The sequence below is a fragment of the Neopsephotus bourkii genome, unplaced genomic scaffold, assembly GCF_033783945.1.
Source record: "Neopsephotus bourkii isolate Nb327-2 ecotype Australia unplaced genomic scaffold, CSIRO-AGI_Nbou_v1 NB_1423, whole genome shotgun sequence".
In the NCBI taxonomy this organism is placed as follows: domain Eukaryota; kingdom Metazoa; phylum Chordata; class Aves; order Psittaciformes; family Psittacidae; genus Neopsephotus; species Neopsephotus bourkii.
In genome coordinates, this window is record NW_026901900.1 from 3241323 (window position 1) to 3259324 (window position 18002).

General features: G+C 56.6%; 2 protein-coding genes and 1 long non-coding RNA gene across 3 annotated transcripts in view; 1 reads left to right on the forward strand and 2 right to left on the reverse strand.

The window, feature by feature from the left end:
* Positions 1 to 18002, reverse strand: part of SND1 (staphylococcal nuclease and tudor domain containing 1) — a 99129-nt gene that overhangs the window by 6899 nt on the left and 74228 nt on the right. The window contains exon 16 of the mRNA XM_061368105.1: positions 12262 to 12371. Coding sequence (XP_061224089.1) covers positions 12262 to 12371 — 110 coding nt within the window. The remainder of the gene's footprint in view (positions 1 to 12261; positions 12372 to 18002) is intronic.
* On the forward strand, positions 807 to 3344 carry LRRC4 (leucine rich repeat containing 4). Its single transcript, XM_061368088.1, has one exon. It carries the CDS (start codon positions 914 to 916, stop codon positions 2912 to 2914), a length of 2001 nt encoding a protein of 666 aa, XP_061224072.1. The 5' UTR covers positions 807 to 913; the 3' UTR covers positions 2915 to 3344.
* LOC133220131 (uncharacterized) lies at positions 9259 to 10794 on the reverse strand. Its single transcript, XR_009727644.1, has 2 exons — positions 10319 to 10794; positions 9259 to 10209 (listed from the first exon to the last, which is right to left on the reverse strand). It is a non-coding gene; the product is annotated as an uncharacterized LOC133220131 (long non-coding RNA).

Consider the following 18002-nt stretch of genomic DNA (forward strand, 5'->3'; position numbering starts at 1 on the left):
TTATTTTTTCTATTTCTCTTTTTGTTTTAATCGTTCCTTTTCCCAGTTTTATTCCTTATTTTCCTTTCCTTTTTTAAATTTTTTATTTTTAACCTTTTCTTTCATTTTTCTGTATTTCTATTTTTCTTTTTCTTTTGCTGTTTTTTATCTTTATTATTTCATGTTTTAGTTTATTTTTCTTTTAGTCTTTATTTTTCCTTTAAATTTTTATATTTATATTTTTATTTTTTTATTTAATTTCTATTTTTTATTTCTGTTTTTATTTTTTCTTCTTATTATTTTTATATTTTTCTTTTCGTTTTCCATTTTCATTTTCCATTTCCCCCCTTTCCCATTCTCATTTTCCCATTTCATTCTGCTTTTCTCCTCTCCCCTATTTTCATTCCTCTCCCCATTCCCCACTCCATTCCTGATCCCCCTTCCCTCCCCAGTCCCCCTTGCTTCCTCTCCCCGTCTCCCCCGTTTCCCCCCCGTTCTCACCCCCCTCCCCGTTCCCATTCCCGTCCCCATGCCGGGCCCCCGGGGGCCGCGGGCCAGGCTCCGGGGCGGCGGGTGCGGGGCGCGGGCCGCGCCGGGGGGGTGCCGGGCCCCCGCTTAGCCGGGCCGCCCCCCCCCCAGCCTCCAGGAGCCATTTTGTGTCCCCCCCTCCCCGTCCCGGATCCCCTTTGCCCAGGTAGGTCGGGCTGGGAGGGGGCTCGCCAGGGCCCCCCCCGCCCCTCACGCAGCATTTTTAGACCCTTTTTGGGGCTAAACCCGCGTTTTTCACCCGTTTTTCTCTTCCCCCCCCCCCCCCCCCCATCCATCCATCCATCCATCCATCCAGCCGGGCCGGGAGCAGGGGGGGGCCCTGAGCCACTTCTTCCTTAGGACGCCGCCATCCCCAGACGATGGTGAATGATGAACGTGCCACACCATGAAGCTCTTGTGGCAGGTAACTGTGCACCATCACCACCACCACCACCACCGCCACCGCCGCTGCCGCGCCTGGAGAGCTGCCCTCGTCTCCTACTTGACGGTGCACGCCTGGATCCTCTACGTGGCCGTTGCCACCGCTGCCGCCTCCCCCGGAGCCCCCGCTTGCCCCTCGGTTTGCTCCTGCAGTAACCAGTTGAGCAAAGTGGTGTGCACCCGGCGCGGCTTGGCCGAGGTGCCCCCCGGCATCCCCTCCAACACCCGGTACCTCAACCTGATGGAGAACAACATCCAGATGATCCAGGCGGACACGTTCCGCCACCTGCATCACCTGGAGGTCCTGCAGCTGGGCAGGAACGCCATCCGGCAGATCGAGGTTGGGGCTTTCAACGGGTTGGCCAGTCTCAACACCTTGGAGCTCTTTGACAACTGGTTGACCGTCATCCCCAGCGGGGCCTTCGAGTACCTGTCCAAGCTGAGGGAGCTGTGGTTGAGGAACAACCCCATCGAGAGCATCCCCTCGTACGCCTTCAACCGGGTGCCCTCCCTCATGCGCCTGGACCTGGGCGAGCTCAAGAAGCTGGAGTACATCTCCGAGGGGGCTTTCGAGGGCTTGTACAACCTCAAGTACCTCAACCTGGGGATGTGCAACATCAAGGACATGCCCAACCTGACGCCCTTGGTGGGGCTGGAGGAGCTGGAGATGTCGGGCAATAACTTCCCCGAGATCAAACCGGGCTCCTTCCACGGGCTCAAGTCCCTCAAAAAGCTCTGGATTATGAACTCGCAGATCAACCTGATCGAGCGCAACGCCTTCGACGACCTGACGGCGCTGGTGGAGCTTAACCTGGCCCACAACAACCTCTCCTCCCTGCCCCACGACCTCTTCGCCCCTCTGCGGTACCTGGTGGAGCTTCACCTCCACCACAACCCTTGGGACTGCGACTGCGACATCCTCTGGCTGTCGTGGTGGTTGAGGGAGTACATCCCCACCAACTCGACGTGCTGCGGGCGCTGCCATGCCCCGCTCCACATGAGGGGCCGCTTCCTGGTGGAGGTGGACCAAACCTCCTTCCAGTGCTCGGCGCCCTTCATCATGGACGCGCCCATGGACCTCAACATCTCCGAGGGGCGGGTGGCCGAGCTCAAGTGCCGAACTCCTTCCATGTCCTCGGTTAGGTGGTTGCTGCCTAACGGGACGGTGCTGAGCCACGCGTCCAACCACCCGCGCATCTCTGTCCTCAATGACGGCACCTTGAACTTCTCCCACGTCCTGCTGACGGACACCGGGGTTTACACCTGCATGGTGACCAACGTGGCGGGGAACTCCAACGCCTCGGCCTACCTCAACGTGAGCACGGCCGAGCTCAACACCTCCAACTACAGCTTCTTCACCACCGTCACGGTGGAGACCACCGAGATCTCCCCGGAGGACATCTCCCCTAAGTTCACCAAGCCCGTCCCCACCACGTCGACGGGTTACCAACCAGCGTACACCACCACCACCACCGTCCTGGTGCAGACCACGCGCCCGCCCAAGCAGGTCGCCATCCCCACCGCCGAGGCGGGCGACAAGACGCAGACCAGCTTGGACGAGGTGATGAAGACCACCAAGATCATCATCGGCTGCTTCGTGGCGGTGACGCTCTTGGCTGCGGCCATGCTCATCGTCTTCTACAAGCTCCGCAAGCGGCACCAGCAGCGCAGCACCGTGTCGGCCGCGCGCACCGTGGAGATCATCCAGGTAGACGAGGACATCCCGGCCGCCACCACCGCCACCACGGTGACCACCACCACCACCGCTGGCGTTGCAGGTGAGGGGGCCGTGGTGCTGCCCGCTGTTCATGACCACATGAACTACAACACCTACAAAGCACCGCACGGGGCCCACTGGACCGAGAACAACTTGGCCAACTCCTTGCACCCCCCCGGGAGCACCCTTATGGAACCCTACATCATCCAAACCCACCCCAAGGACAAAGTCCAGGAGACCCAGATATGACTTTTTAGTTCTTTGGGGCTTTTTTGGGTTGAGCTTCCTCCCACCCCTCCCCTTTTTCCTCCTCCTCCTCCCCCATCACAAACGCAATAGGATGCACAAACCCCCCCCCCAAAAGACTCCCCCAAAAGACCCCCCCCAAAAGAAGAACCCCCCAAATCTAGAAGGTGACTCTTGTACAGAGCTGGGGGAGAGACTTTTCTTTTCTTGTACATGCTTCTATCCGAAATCCATGGGCTGAGAAGAGCAGCAGATATTAAAATCACGCCCCCCCCCCCCCAAATCACAGTTTCTAACTCCAAGAGAAAAGGGAGAGTAAAGAATTCCCGTTATCCAGGGAGAAGTGGGGGACAGGAGGCCACTGGGGTGGGATCGGGCTTGGAATGGGGGTGTTGGGGATGAAAAAAGGGGGTTGGATGCAGCAGGACACACACCCCCCCCCCCCATGTGCTGGGATGGTGGTTGGAGGTCGTGCCAAAATCTTCCACATGCAATAAAAGGAATCTGGGGGGGGAGGTGGGGTATCTGAGGGGGGTTGGGGTATTTTGGGGGTGGTGGGCATTTTCGGGGGGGGTTTGGCTGCCTGCAATGTATTAAAGCAAAAAATGACCCCAAAAAGGGGGCTCCCCACCCCCCAGTTCAAGTGTGTGGGTGCATGGGGGGGGTATCTGATGGGTGCCCCCCCCAATTCACCCCATTGCACCAGTATAAGGCCACCGGCACTGGCATCGGCACAGGGCTAAAGCTCCTGGGGGGGCCGGGGGGGGCCCCCATTGGGAGACCTGACGTATGATTGTAGACACCTCCCACAACACGATTTTGGCCTCATTTTAGGGGACCCCCCCCAAAACCCCTTCCTTGACTGGGGGGGGGGTTGAGATTGGGGACCCCCCCCATGGGCTGCTTATGGAATGAAGGGGGGGATCCAGGAGGAATTAAGGGCTTGGGGGGGTCGGGGGGGGACTCAATGTGGCTAATAGGGGGGTGGCCACCAGCATCGGAGGTGGCTACTGGGGGGGTCCCAGCGGGGACGGCAAGTGCCTCGTGGGGGTCCTGAAGGGCTGGGGGGGGTGTTTTGGGGGGGGTCACGGCAATGGGGCCCCCCCCGGCCGCTTGACTATTGGAATTAACTTTAATTTCTTATTTTAGCTTTAAAATGAATTATCAGATGGGAATTAAATAATGGGGTGGGGGGGTGAGGGGGGGCTGCGTGGGGAGGGGGGGTTAAACAGAGGTTATATCTATATCTATATCTATATAAAGGCCGGAATGATGGGATTGTATCCTGAACTGAGGAAAAACCACGACAAATCCGTCCAAAAACCAAGTGTATTTTTGTATTTTAATAAATATTGTTCACTCTTTGTACCTGCCGTTGTCCCCGAGGGGTTAAAATGGGGGTGCGGTGGGGTGTGGATGCTGGGAACCCCCCACATCCCTGCCAAAAGGGGGGGGGGTGTGCTGTATGGATTGGAATGCTTCCCCACAGAGCGTTCCCAAACAGGGAGGAAGTGATGCTGGGAACTGGTACCCACATTGGTACCCAAAGGGACCCCTGGCATCACCCAGCTAAGGGCTGGTGTCGTGTGTTCCCCTCCCCCGCCCCCCCAAAACAAAGGTGCAAAGGGGGTGCCCAGGGTCATTATCCCATGGGTTACAGCTGGGAAATGGGAATTTGCTGTGAAAGGAGGGAGGAGAGAGCTGGGAATGAATCAGGTGGTAGCACAGGGGGGTGGGAAGGGGATGGGATGGAGGTGACCCTGGCAGTGTGGTGGGGACATGGGACATCATGTGTGGGCGCATGGAGCGCTCTGGGTGATGGAGATAGCGTATTGGGTGTCCTGGGTGCTGGTGATGAGGCCATGGGGTGCTCTGAGTGCTGATAGTGGAGATACTGGGTGCTCTGGGTGCTGGCAGCTGGGACATGGGGAGCTCTGGGTGCTGGGGATATTGTGCATTCTGGATGCTGGTGATGGGGACATGGGGTGCCCTGGTGACAGGGACATGGTGTGCTCTGAGTACTGGTGGTGGAGATATTGGGTGCTCTTGGTGATGGGGATATGGGGTGCTCTGGGTGCTGGCAGCTGGGACATGGGGTACTCTGGGTGCTGGGGATGGGGATACTGGGTATGGATGCTGGTAATGGGGACATGGGGTGCCCTGGTGACAGGGACATGGTGTGCTCTGAGTACTGGTGGTGGAGATATTGGGTGCTCTTGGTGATGGGGATATGGGGTGCTCTGGGTGCTGGGGATATTGTGCATTCTGGATGCTGGTGATGGGGACATGGGGTGCTCTGAATACTGGTAGTGGAGGTATTTAGTGCTCTGGGTGCTGGGGATATCGGGTGCTTTTGGTGCTGGTGGTGGGGACATGGGGTGCTCTGGGTAATAGCAGTGGGGACATGGGATGTTCTGGGTGCTGGTGATGTGGACATTGCGGTGCTCTAGGTGATGCAGATGGAGATGTGGGGTGCTCTGGGTGCTGTGATGGGGAATCTGGGACCTGCAGGTGCCAGCAGCAGAGCCATGGGATGCTTGGGTGCCAGTGGTGGGTCCATGGGGACTCCTGGCTGTGCGGGGACACGGGGACACCCAGGTGCTGGCAGTGGGGACATGGGGACCCCAGAGTGTGCAGGGACACAGGGGCCCCTGAGTGCCAGTGTCAGGGATATTGGGTGCCCTGGGTGCTGGTAGCAGGGACAGGGGTGTCCCTGAGGGTGGCATCGCTGTAAGGAGGCTGCAGTGTGAGCAGGGAGGCTCCAGTGCAATGGGATGCAGTGGGATGCGAATGGGATGCTTGGGATGTGGTGGGATGCAATGGGTGTGGTGGGATGCAGTGGGACACTGTGGAATGTGACGGGATGCAGTGGGATCCAGCAGGATGTAGTTGGATGAAAAGGGATGTGTTTGGATGCAACTGGATCCAGTGGGTTGTAGTGGGATTCAATGTATGCAGTGAGATGCAGCTGGATGCAGCGGGATGCAGTGGGATGTGATGGGATGCAATGGAATGCAGTGGGATACAATAGGATGTAATAGGATGCAATGGGATGCAATGTAATGCAGTGGGATGCAGTGGATTCAGTGGGATGCGTGGGGATGTGATGGGATTCAATGGGATGCAGTGGGATGCTACTGGATGTGGTGGGATGCAATGGGATGCAGTGGGATGCTACTGAACGTGGTTGGATGCAGTGCTATGTGATGGAATGCCATGGGTCTCGTGGGATGCGATGGGATACAGTGAATGCAATCCAATGCAGTGAGATGTAGTGGGATGCGATAGGATGCATTGCATGTGACGGGATGTGTTGGGATGTGTTGGGATGCAATGGGATGCAATGGGATTCAAAGGGATGCTATGGAATGCAGTGGGAAGGCAGTGGGATGCGATTGTATGTGGTGGAATGCAGTGGAATGCCATGGATGCACTGGGATTCAAAGGGATGCAGTGAGATGTAGTTGGATCAGCGGGATGCAATGGGACATGATGGGATGCAATAGGATGTAGTGGGATGTGATGGGATGCAATAGGATGTAGTGGGAGGTGACAGGATGCAATGGGATGTGATGGGATGCAGTGGGATGCAATGGGAGGGTCATCATCAGCTCCTACCACTCCCCAGCCCCTCTCCATACCCCACGGCTCCACAGTGGCACCAAAGGGGTCCCTTGTCCCAGTGTCACTGTGCGGCCACCCTGGTGCCAGGGGCTCCATGACACATCCCGACCCAGCATTCCCAGTCATTATCCCTATTGCTTCAGCTCCGTGAGGTGCTGGTTGGTGCTGGTGAGTTTGGGATGCTTCCGGACAAGGGACGTTCACACTCCAACGAAACACCCAGGAATATCAAGCGTGAGTCACCAGAACGCAACCAAAAATCCCCACTGAATTCCAGGCCTAAGGAATTCCAGTGGCTATCCGGTAACCCAAAAGGACCAGGAAGCTCAAGCTGGGATTGGTGCAGCAGTTGCAACCACAGAGGGTTGCCAGGGTGCCAAGAGGTGCACAGGGAAGGCAACGACCCCCCATTGCCAACCAGAGCTTGGGGGCACCTTGGCCAACATGGAGACCCTATGGCCAACATGGGGACCCCGAAACAGGAAGCCAAGAGATGACTACAGCAGCCACCAGTGCTCCAACACCATGGTGGGAGCTACGGCACCATCCCTGCTCCGGGTACCCGGCAAAGGAGGCACAGTACTCGGCAAAGGAAGGGGGTGTCTCTCCCACCCAATGCATCCCGGTGCCATCCTGTGCCATGCTCCACACTCCCACTGTCCCCATCCCCAGGAGGGGACAGAGGTGGCATGGCCGTAGGATGGACCCTTGGGTCATGGCAATGTGCTGGTGCCTGGATGCTCAGGGGATGCTCATGAGTTACTCAGGGGATGCTCAGGGGGTGTTAAGATGATGCTGAGGGGATGCTTAGGGGTTTCTATAGGGATGCTCAGGGTACCCTTAGGGAATGCTGTGGGGATCCTCGGGGGATGCTCCTCACCCATGGGCTGCATCCTGCCCCTGTCCCTCAGAGCAGCTCCTGCCTCTCCCAGCTCGGCACTGCGCGCTGGTGAAGCTGCTGACGCAGCAGCTGGAGCCTCTCACTAAACCATCACAGCAACACAGAGATGTGGGCTACAGGGCTGGAAAACCGGGAATCATCTGGGAATAACCCGCCTTGCGGGCCACTCGGTCCCCTAGAGTTACCCTCACATGCGGTGAAGTCGGGTCCAGCCCCACACATATGGGGTGGATAGACAGGGACGTTACCATGAGCCCCACAGTGAGGATTTGGTGACAGAGACCCATCCATGACCCTTAGGCTCCCACTGGAGCCCTGATCCCCATTCTGGGATGCTCCATGGGCTCCTGCATCCCTATGGATGTGTGTCTCACTCCAGTGGGTGCTGGGTACCAGTCTCCCACTCCAAGCACTCATTAAGCCCCATCATCACCCAGTTATAATGACGGTGTCGCCGAGCCCCTGGAATAAATCCGGTATTCTGGGTAATGGAGTGTACATCCTGACTGCAGAGGTCACCCAAGGGAAGGAGCACGGAATGATTCCCATTCGCTTCCCACCAGGAGCTCCCAGTGACAAGGTGGTGTCAGGCAGCCGGTGGCATCGAACTGTCCCGAGTGTCACACCCCAGGGTTTGCACAGGGATGGCACATGGGCTGCTCCAGATGCTGGTGATGGGGACGTGGATGGTGGCAGCTGGATGCTAGCAGTGGAGATGTGGGACATGGGAATGTGGATGCTGCAGCGTGGAATGGAATGGCATGGAACAAAATGGAATGGCATACATGGAACGGCACGGAATGAAATGGGACAGCATAGTGTGGGATGCCATGGCACAGAATGGCACTTCATGGCACAGCACAGTATAGCATGGTATGCAATGGAATGGCACGGCATGGCATGGCATGAAATAGAATGGCACAGAACTCCGTGGCATGGGATGGAATGGCTGCAGCACAGGCAGAGGGAATGGCTCTGGCTGCACTGCTGCTGCCTGCATATTGCTGCAGTGCTGCAGCACATGGGGACGGGGGGGCTGGAGGGGTCGGGGGGGGCTGCCCATAGGTTGGGGGGCTGCAGGGGGTCACAGGAGCTGGCAGGGGCCAGTGTGGGCAGTGGCGCACCCCCATCAGCCAGGGCACAGGGGACATTTGGGGACCATTTCCAACAGTTACAGCACTGACGGGGGTGCAGGCAGGGAGGCTGGGGGGGGGCTGGAGCCATGAGCCCCCCCAGCTCCCCATAGGGCAGCCCCATGGCAGTGCTGGTGCCAGAGATGGACGGATGGAGGGATGGATGGATGGGGGATGTCCCCATCACTCAGTTGCCATGGAAACCAAAGGGAATTCCCTTCTGGAGAGCCTCAGCACCAAATCCTAGGACATCCCCCCCCCCCCGCTGCAGGAAAGTAGCAGGGATGCAGATAGGGATATCATCCCCCTGCACCCCAAAACAGAGCTGCCACCCCCCTGTATACCCCAAAATACAGACCTACCACCCCCCTGCACCCCAAGACGAAGCTGACATCCCCTTACACCCCAGTACAGTGATACCACTCCCCATACCCCAGTACAGAACTGCCATCCCCCCAGCACCACAACATAGAGCTGTCACCCCCCTATTCAGCTGCCCCAGTCTCGGGGCTCTCGGCTGCTGCCCTGGAATCTGGGTTTCCTCCTGCCCTGTTAAGAGCCCAGCACCGTGTGTACCCACCCCGGCTCGGAGACAAGGGTCTGGGGAATGTCCCTAAGGACCACTTGGGTCTCAACCCCCTGCATGCGCTCCCCCAGCCCAGCTGCACCCCAAAACACGGAGCCAGCACTGAGCAGCTGCGGCTTTGTTCAAGTTCCAATCGCAATTCCATGTGCATTGGGGCCAGATGGGGACAAACAACTGAGGGGGATGATGTGGGAAGGAGGAAGGCATCCGGGAAGGAGGATGCCCGTGCCACGCTGTGCCATCCACGGCCGGTTTGCTGTCACCAAGGGGCTCAGGAGCCCCTGGGGATGGCCACGATGGCAGAGATGGGCAGGAGGAGGATGAGGATGTGCCAGGCTCTGGGAATCTCCAGGATGTGGTAAGGAAGTGCTGGGATGCGGGTCAGCACTTTGCAGCAACCGCCTGCATGTGCGAGATGCTGAGGAGGGAGGGATGGAGCTGCCACGTGCAGCGCTACGGCCCCGTGTCCTCGTGTCCCTGTGTCCCTGCAGCCACCAGCGAGCGGTGTTCTGGGAGGGTGAAGGATCCTACTGGTCCTGAAACCCCCCAGCAGCATTGCCCTGCAGCTGCAGCACATCTGCATCTGTGCCCACATCTGTATCTGCAACCACAGCTGCATCCGTGCCCACATCTGCATCTGTGCCCACAACTGCATCCGTGCCCACATCTGTATCTGCAACCACAGCTGCATCTGTGTTCACAACTGCATCCTCAGCACATCTGCATTTGCAGCCACATCTACATGTGTGCCCACAACTGCATCCATCCACAGCTGCATCTGCATCCCTGCCCAAATCTGTACCTGCAACCACATCTACATCCATGTCCACATCTGCATCTGCAACCAGGTCCCCATCTGGGGTGTCATTAGTTCCCATTCCACTGGCACACTGTCTCTGCCCTGGCTCCCCCATTCCCACTCCAGTTCCCCATTCCTTTTCCAGAGCCCCATTCCACCCGTTTCCCATTCCTGCTCCATGCATCTGCTGCACTTCTGCTGCACGATGCCCACATGTCCAGTGTGCACCTGCCCTGTGTTCACCCTGCATCTGCCCTGCATCCACTGTGTATCCTCTGAGCATCCACTGTGTATCTGCTGTGCAACCCCACACAGCCACTGTGCATGCCTCCTGCATCTGCACTGCATCCATTGTGCATCTGACCTGCATCCACTGTGTATCCTCTGAGCATCTGCCACCCATCCACCCCACATCCTCTGTGCATCTGTGACACATCCACTATGCATCTGCCCTGCATTCACTGTGCAACCACTGTGTATCTGCTGTGCATCCACCCTGCATCTGCCTTCCATTCACCATATGTCCACCATGCATCTGCTGTGCATCCTCTGTGCATTCACTGCACTTCGGCTGTGCAACCGCCACATGTCCAGTGTGCACCCACCCTGCCTCTGCCGTGCATCCTCTACCTATCTGCCGTGCAACCCCACATATCCACCCTGCATCCACCGCACATCTACCCTGCATCTAGTGAGCATTCATCCTGCATCTGCCCTGCACCCACCATGCATCTCCCCTGCAACCACTGTGCTTCTGCTGTACAACCACCACACCACACGTCTGCTGTGCATCTGCCCTGCATCCGCTGCACATCTGCTGTGCATCCACCCTACATCTGACCTGCACCCATCATGTATCCCCCATGCACCTACCATGGTTGCACCCCAACCCCTGGTAGACCCCCTGGGGTCCCTCCTCATCCTCAAGGCAGCCGCACGGCCTCCCCAGCTTCTGACTCCCCCATGTTGCATCCCTGTACCCGCAGCATCGCTCCATGTGGATGCGGCTGCAGGAGCAGGAGGTGTCTGGTGCCGCCCGGCCCAGCTCCCACTGCTGAGGTGGGGGTTCGGGATGGAGACGGGTCCCCAGTCAGTGCTCCCCAGTGCTCCCAGTGCTCCCCAGTGCCCTCAGTGTCCCCAGCGCTCATGGTGTGGGACAGCCCCAGCCCCACTGCATTCAGAGCAGAGCGTACGGCTCAGCCTTGGCAACAGAGAATGAGATAAAATAAACATGAACATAAAATAATAGTCATTAAATACATCAAACAGAATAGATCAAAAAATTAACGGAATTGAATGAAATAGGATAGAGAAGAACTGAATAAACCAGAGAAAGTGAATAGAATTAAGGAGAAAAAACCAACAGAATAAAATAGGAAAATTTAGAATGAAAAAAAAATATCTATTCTATTCAACACATAGGATAGAAAAGGAAATAAAACAGATTAGAAAAATAAAGTAAAAAAATTAGAAGATTCAATATACCAGACTATAATAGAAATAAAATAAATACATAGGACAGGGTAATAAAATAAAGATGGAATAAACCAGAATAGAACAAAATAAAAATAATAAAATCAAATTAACAAAAGAGAAGAAAATAGTAAAATAATATAGTTTTTAATTTAAAAAATGAATAGTGTAAAATATGATAGAACAGGAGTGAAATTTAAAAAAGATTAAAGTAAAAAGAATAAAATCAAGTAAAATAATAAAAAAGTGAAATAATAAAAAAATAAAGTAAAACAAAATAAAATAATAAAAATAAAATGGAAAAAAGGAATTAAATAAAATTAAATAAAATGAAATAGAATGAAAGAAAGTAAAATGAAATCAAAATAAATAAATCAAACCCCAATGGAATCAATCAGCTCTCCTGGCACGGGTCCCCACCACTGCCAGCAGAAGCCACCATTGCCCTTCCCTGTACCTGCCCTCATCGATCCGGTGCCGGCACATACCCAGCACCGCGTGACGCTCCCGGTGTCACCACTGCCTGACACACTGTGTGACACCTGTGGGGACACGGCTCTGCAGGCACAGCCATCGGCACTGCAGCACAACCCCGACACCAACCAACACCGGAGCCTCAGTGAGCAGAGTGCGCCCAGATCCAGCACCAGCATCACCGGAGGCTCCCCCGGCACTGCGAGCCAGGTCCATGCGGCTTTCCCCTGTCACCACACACGGGCTGAGCCCAGGGACCAGACTCTGTCCTGGCCCTTTGCTGGCAGCCCCTTGGCGAGGTCCATGTCCCACCGGTGCCACCAGCCCCAAACCAGTGCCGCATTCCGGCCGCATCCCTACCTCCCGCTGCAGCACCAGCTCCTTGGTGAAGTGCGTGGCCTCCTCGCTGAAGGGCTCCCCCTCCTGCACCAGCCCCGGCAGGTTCCTGGCTCCCCGCGGACACTCGATGCCTGCGGGAGGAAGAGGAAGGTGAGGGCACCAGGGGTTATGTGGAGGTGTCACCTCAAAGAGACGTATCAGGGACAAAAGGGGGCAGCGAAGCTCAGGTGGGACTCGAACAGCTCCTGGGATGCATGGGGACATGGGATGAGCTGGGGAAGAGCAAGCAGGGGTGTGGACATGGGGATAAGAAGCAGGAGAGCCAGCAGGGATGGGGACATGGGGATAAGAAGCAGGAGAGCCAGCAGGGATGGGGACATGGGGATAAGAAGTGGAAGAGCCAGCAGGGATGTGGACACAGGATGAGCAGGGATGGGGATAGGAGGATGAGCAAGGGACGAGCAAAGAGTGATGGGGGCATGGGGAATAGCCAGCAGGGTTAAGGACATGGGGACAAGAGGGCAAGGGGCAGCAGGGATGGGGGCATGTAAGCATGGATGGAGATGTGGGGATAAGCAGGAGATGAGCCAGCAGGGAGAGGACATGGGAATGAGCAGGGATGGGGACATGGGAACGAGCAGGGGAAAAGCCAGCAGCAATGGGGACAATGGGATGAGCAGGGATGGGGACACGGTGACAAGGGCAGAGCCATCAGACCCTGCAGCCCCCCACCCCGGGCTCCCCACCAGCACCGCGCTGCTGGCAGCGGCTCAGATTAAACCGCCACATCCTGCATTATTCATTCTATTTTCCATAATTCCTTATTAATGAAGTGCTGGGAATTGCATGGAGGCCTGCCAGCAACCAGGGACACCGCAGCCCTGCTCCCTCCTGGCATCCCTGAGGATGAGGAAACAGGAAGCAGGCCGAGAGATTAACCATGTCCCCCCCAGGGAGCTCACCCCACTGCTGTGATGTCCCCATTGTCTCTGTGTCACCAGTGATGGCAGCCCTGGGGTGCTGAGCACTTTAGGGTGACTCCAGTGCACCCATCACTGGCAACTGAAGGGGTTCTGAGGGTCCTAGGGTCCCCCCACATCAGCACCTTGGGAAGGGGCTCCCCACATCCCAGCTCTGCTCTGGCTCCCCATGGAAACCCACTGAGGTGATCTCACTGCAGCCTGGCTGGGGGTGCATAAGGAAGGCCTAAATCCAGGTGGATGCAGCCCTGTCCCCATCCCTATCACATCCCCATCCCTGTCATATCCCATCCTCATCAGTATCCCCATCCCTATTGCACCCCCAGCCCTCTCCCTCTTGCAACGCCTATTCTCATCCCTGTCCCCATCTCTACTGTATCCCTATCCCAGTTCCTATCACATCCCTATCCCTGTCACATCTTCATCCTCATCTCTGTCCCTACTGCAACCTTATTCCTGTGTCATGTCCCCATCCTCATCCCTATCCCCATCCCTGCTGTATCCCCATCTGTATTGCATCCCTATTCCTGCACCCGTCATATCCCCATCCTCATCCATGCCCCCATCCCTACTGTAACCCAATCCCCATCCTCATCACATCCTCATTCCCATCCCTCTCCCTGTTGCATCCCCATCCTCACCTCCATCTCTGTCACATCCCAACGCCCATTTCCAACCCTCCACCCAACCCATCCACCACTTCTCACCATCACCCCAACTCCCGCTGCCAAGACTGGTGCTGGTGCCAGGAAAACCCCTTTTCCCTCTTTCCCACCACGCCTCCTGTGTGCCATCTCCAAGGGAATCTGGCAGGAATCTCGCTGCCATGGCAGTGCAGGCAGCTGCCAGCCCTCACCCCTGCCTGCACCCCGTCCCTGGCTCCCTGGCATTGACATCCTCTGCCTGAAAACATGGAATGTTTCTGGGAAGGCATCAAAACGTGCTGTGGAGACAGTGAAATTCCTTAATGGGAACCCACAGCCCGGCACTGAACCATACCAGTGGCCAGAGAGCTGGGAAATTCCCCCCCAAGTGGGAACACACTGGAGCCCCCAGACCCTCCCATGGCACATCCAGGGGGATCCTGGGTACATCCTGAGAGAGGGGACCCTTGTCCATCCCAGGGGCTGTGGGATGAGCTTCGGATGCACCGCCCTGGACCTGGATCCAGCACAGAGCCAACAGCCAGTGATGAGCAGGAGGAAGGAGCGGATGCATCTCCTCCTCCTCCTGGAATGCTGGCACTGGGCGGGAATGGCTCTGGCACAGCACCACCAGCGCTGCGGCGAGGCCACAGCAGCCTTGTCTCTGGCAAGGAGCATCTCACTGCACTGGGAAGGGGGACTGGGAGCCAGCGCTGCCAAGAGCATCTTCCCTTCCTCCTCCCTCTCCTCCTCCTCCTCCTGCACGGAGCAAGCAGGGGCTGGGGGAAGGGTTATGCACCACAGCAGTGATTTATTCCCAAAGAATAGCGCAGCAGCTGCTCCAGATCCCTCGATTTGCTCCGATCTTCCCAAACCCACACAAGAGAACACTGGATTTGGGAATGGGAAACCTGAAAAGGTCGGGATGAGGATGTTCAACCCCCGGGAAGGCGCTTGGCAAAGTTACCAGCACTTCAACGGGGAGACAGAACCAAAGCCGTGGCTCTGCTGCTCTTCCTAGGAAGCTGCCATGGATTAATGTGCACAATGAGGGATGCGGCTGCCACCGCTCCCTCCTGGGATCCCGGAAGAATTCCGCTGCAAATCACTTTGGTTAAATGCTTTTTCCCGAGCGCAGAGACCCGCAGCCAGTGGGGATGGAGGAGGTGGCTGCTGGGGACCCAGAGGATGCTCCAATCCTAGCCCCATTCCTGCAGGGATGGAGGTTGACGGGTAGGGGTGAGCATCCCACAGCATTCCAGGGTATCCTGCAGCACCCCTGGGGTATCTAAGCTGCAGCATCCCAGGATAACCCACAATGTCCTGGGGCATCTTGCAGCATCACTGGGGTATCCTGCAACATTCCAGGATATCCTACAGCACCCTGGGGCATCCTACAGCATCCCTGGGGTATTTATGCTGCAGCATCCCAGGATAACCCACAATGTCCTGGGGCATCTTGCAGCATCACTGGGGTATCCTGCAGCGTTCCAGGATATCCTACAGCACCCTGGGGCATCCTACAGCATCCCTGGGATATTTATGCTGCAGCATCTCAGGATAACCCACAGCATCTTGAGGCATCCTGCAGCATCCCAGGATGTCCCACAGCATCCCTGGGGCACCCTGCAGCATCCCACTCATCCTGCAGCATCCCAGTATATTCCACAGTATCCCTGGGGCATCCTGCAGCATCCCAGGATATCCCACAACATCTCTGGGGCATCCTGCACCATCCCAAGACATTGTGCAGCATCCCAGAATACCCTATAGCATCCCTGGGACATCCCACAGCAACCCACTCATCCTGCAGCATCTCTGACGCATCTTACAGCATCACGGGGGTATCTATCCTGCAGCATCCCAGGATATCTCACAGGATCTCTGGGGCATCCTACCCCATACTGGGGTATCCTGCATCATCCCAGCATACCCTTCAGCATTCCAGGACATCCAGTCAGATTTAACCATCACCCCTGGAGCAGGGACTTTTCCAGCCCTAATTCCTGGGCTCTAAAGAGCTTTCCCCCCTCTTTGCTGTGCCATAACCACAACCAGCACAGGGAGCAGGGATAAGACCACGCCTGCCACCGCTATCCAGGAGGATTTATGGATGTGGGGAGAAATAGAGGAGGTGGGAGGAGAGGAGCTGCATCCAAGACCGGAATGCCGAGGACCAATGCCAGATCCCGAAGCTGCACCACAGCCATGCGATGCGATTCACTGCTGCAGCACCAGACCAAAGGCTTCGGGGTGGATCCCGCTAGGATGCCGGAGGGGTTCCCATTGCTATTCCCTCCTTTCCCGGGCTCCAAGTCGTGATGGGAACTCGGCTGCTGCTGCAGAGCCCGTGTGGGAGCGCGGCGTATTTTTAACCATGAATCCCGACCAAAATAGAGGCTGTCGGGAAAAAGGGAATCAGCCGGGAGCAGGGAGGGGGCCGGACAGAGCCAACTCCTGCCAACCCAGCCCGCAGTGGGAGGAATGCAGGAGACCCCCTCCCTTCCCCATCACCGTGTCTTGAGCTTGGATCCAAATGAAAATCACTGTAAAAGTACATCAATTCCTGAATTATGGAATGGTTTGGGTTGAAGGGACCTTAAAGTTCCTCCAGTTCCAACCCCCTGCCACAGGCAGGGACACCTTCCACCAGAGGAGGTTGCTCCAAGCCCCTGTGTCCAACCTGGCCTTGAACACTGCCAGGGATGGGGACTCCCAAGTCCTTCTCCTCAGGCTGCTCCATCCCATCTCCTCCCAGCCTGTGTTTGTCCTTGGAATTGCCCCATCCCATGTGCAGGACCTTGCCCTTGTTGAGCTCCATGAGGTTCACATGGTTCCACCTTTCTAGGTCCCTCTGGATCCATCTGGATCCTTCCACCCACTGTGTCAATCCCACCACACAGCTCCGTGTCAGCATCAGGATGTGCACAGTCTCTCTGGGGAAGTGGTACCCGGGCTGGAATCAGCTCCTCTCTATTTGCACATATTTATAGCTCTCCAATGTGTATATTTTAGCTGGAAAGACGGGATGAGGCTCCCTTGGGAGCATCCCTGAAGTCACATTTCCAAAGGACCTGTCTTCTCTTGATGATGCTCATTTCCATTTGATACAGATATATATAAAAGGCAGTCATAAAACACGGATATTCATCATATTGCTGGCTCTGAGCGATGGGTGATGGCATCAGAGGAGGGTTTGGGAGGCACCAGGCACCCTGGTGATGCTCCCCGCCTTGCTGGGACCCCCAAAATGGTCCCAAAATGGGAATCCCTATAACTGGGACCCCCTGTTACATTAGGGACCTGCACCAGTGCTTGCAGTGGGAGCTCCAGGGTAGGGTGTGAGCCCTCAATTCCCCCACCCAGGACATGGGTGCTGTACTGGGGCTAATGCTGGATGGGAGCTGGGGGGAGCCAAGGGGCCACCCCAAAATGCAGCAACCATGGGAAATGGGAGCGAGCAGAGGCTGGGAAGAGGGATGGAGGCTTGGGGGATGCTCTGGCAGCCCCATGTAGGGTGATGGACCTGGGGCGTCATGGAGCAGGACCATGGAGCAGGGACTCCTACAGAGAAGGGACCCCCATGGAGCAGGACCATGGAGCAGGAACCCCCGTGGAGCAGGGCATGCTATGAGGCAGGGACCTGCATGGAGGAGAAGGACCATGAAGCAGAGATCCCCATGGAGCAGGGATCCTTATGGAGCAGAGCCATGGATCAGAACCACAAAGGACCCCCACAGAGCAGGGTCCTGAGCAGGAAATGTGGAGCAGGACCATGGAGCAGGGACCACCACAAAGCTGGACCATGGGGCAGGAACCCTATGGAGTACGGGGCTCATTAGAGGCAGAGCTGCTACAACAACCATCCACTGGGCTGCATGCATCCCAAAACCTCCATCCTATGGGAAGGAGCCATCCTGACCTCCCCCAGGGCTGCATTCACAGGATGCCAGGCTCTGGCCTTGGCATTTGCTCCAACTGGGGTGGGATCACGAGGATGAGGAGGGGATGGGGCGGATGTATCAGGCTGGGTGGCATCGGCCATGCCGGAAGGCAGGAATCAGCCACATCCCAGGAATACCCACAGCGGCAGCTGCGCGGGGTCTGTGGCAGGGGAAGGCAGAAGGGGGGTGTCATC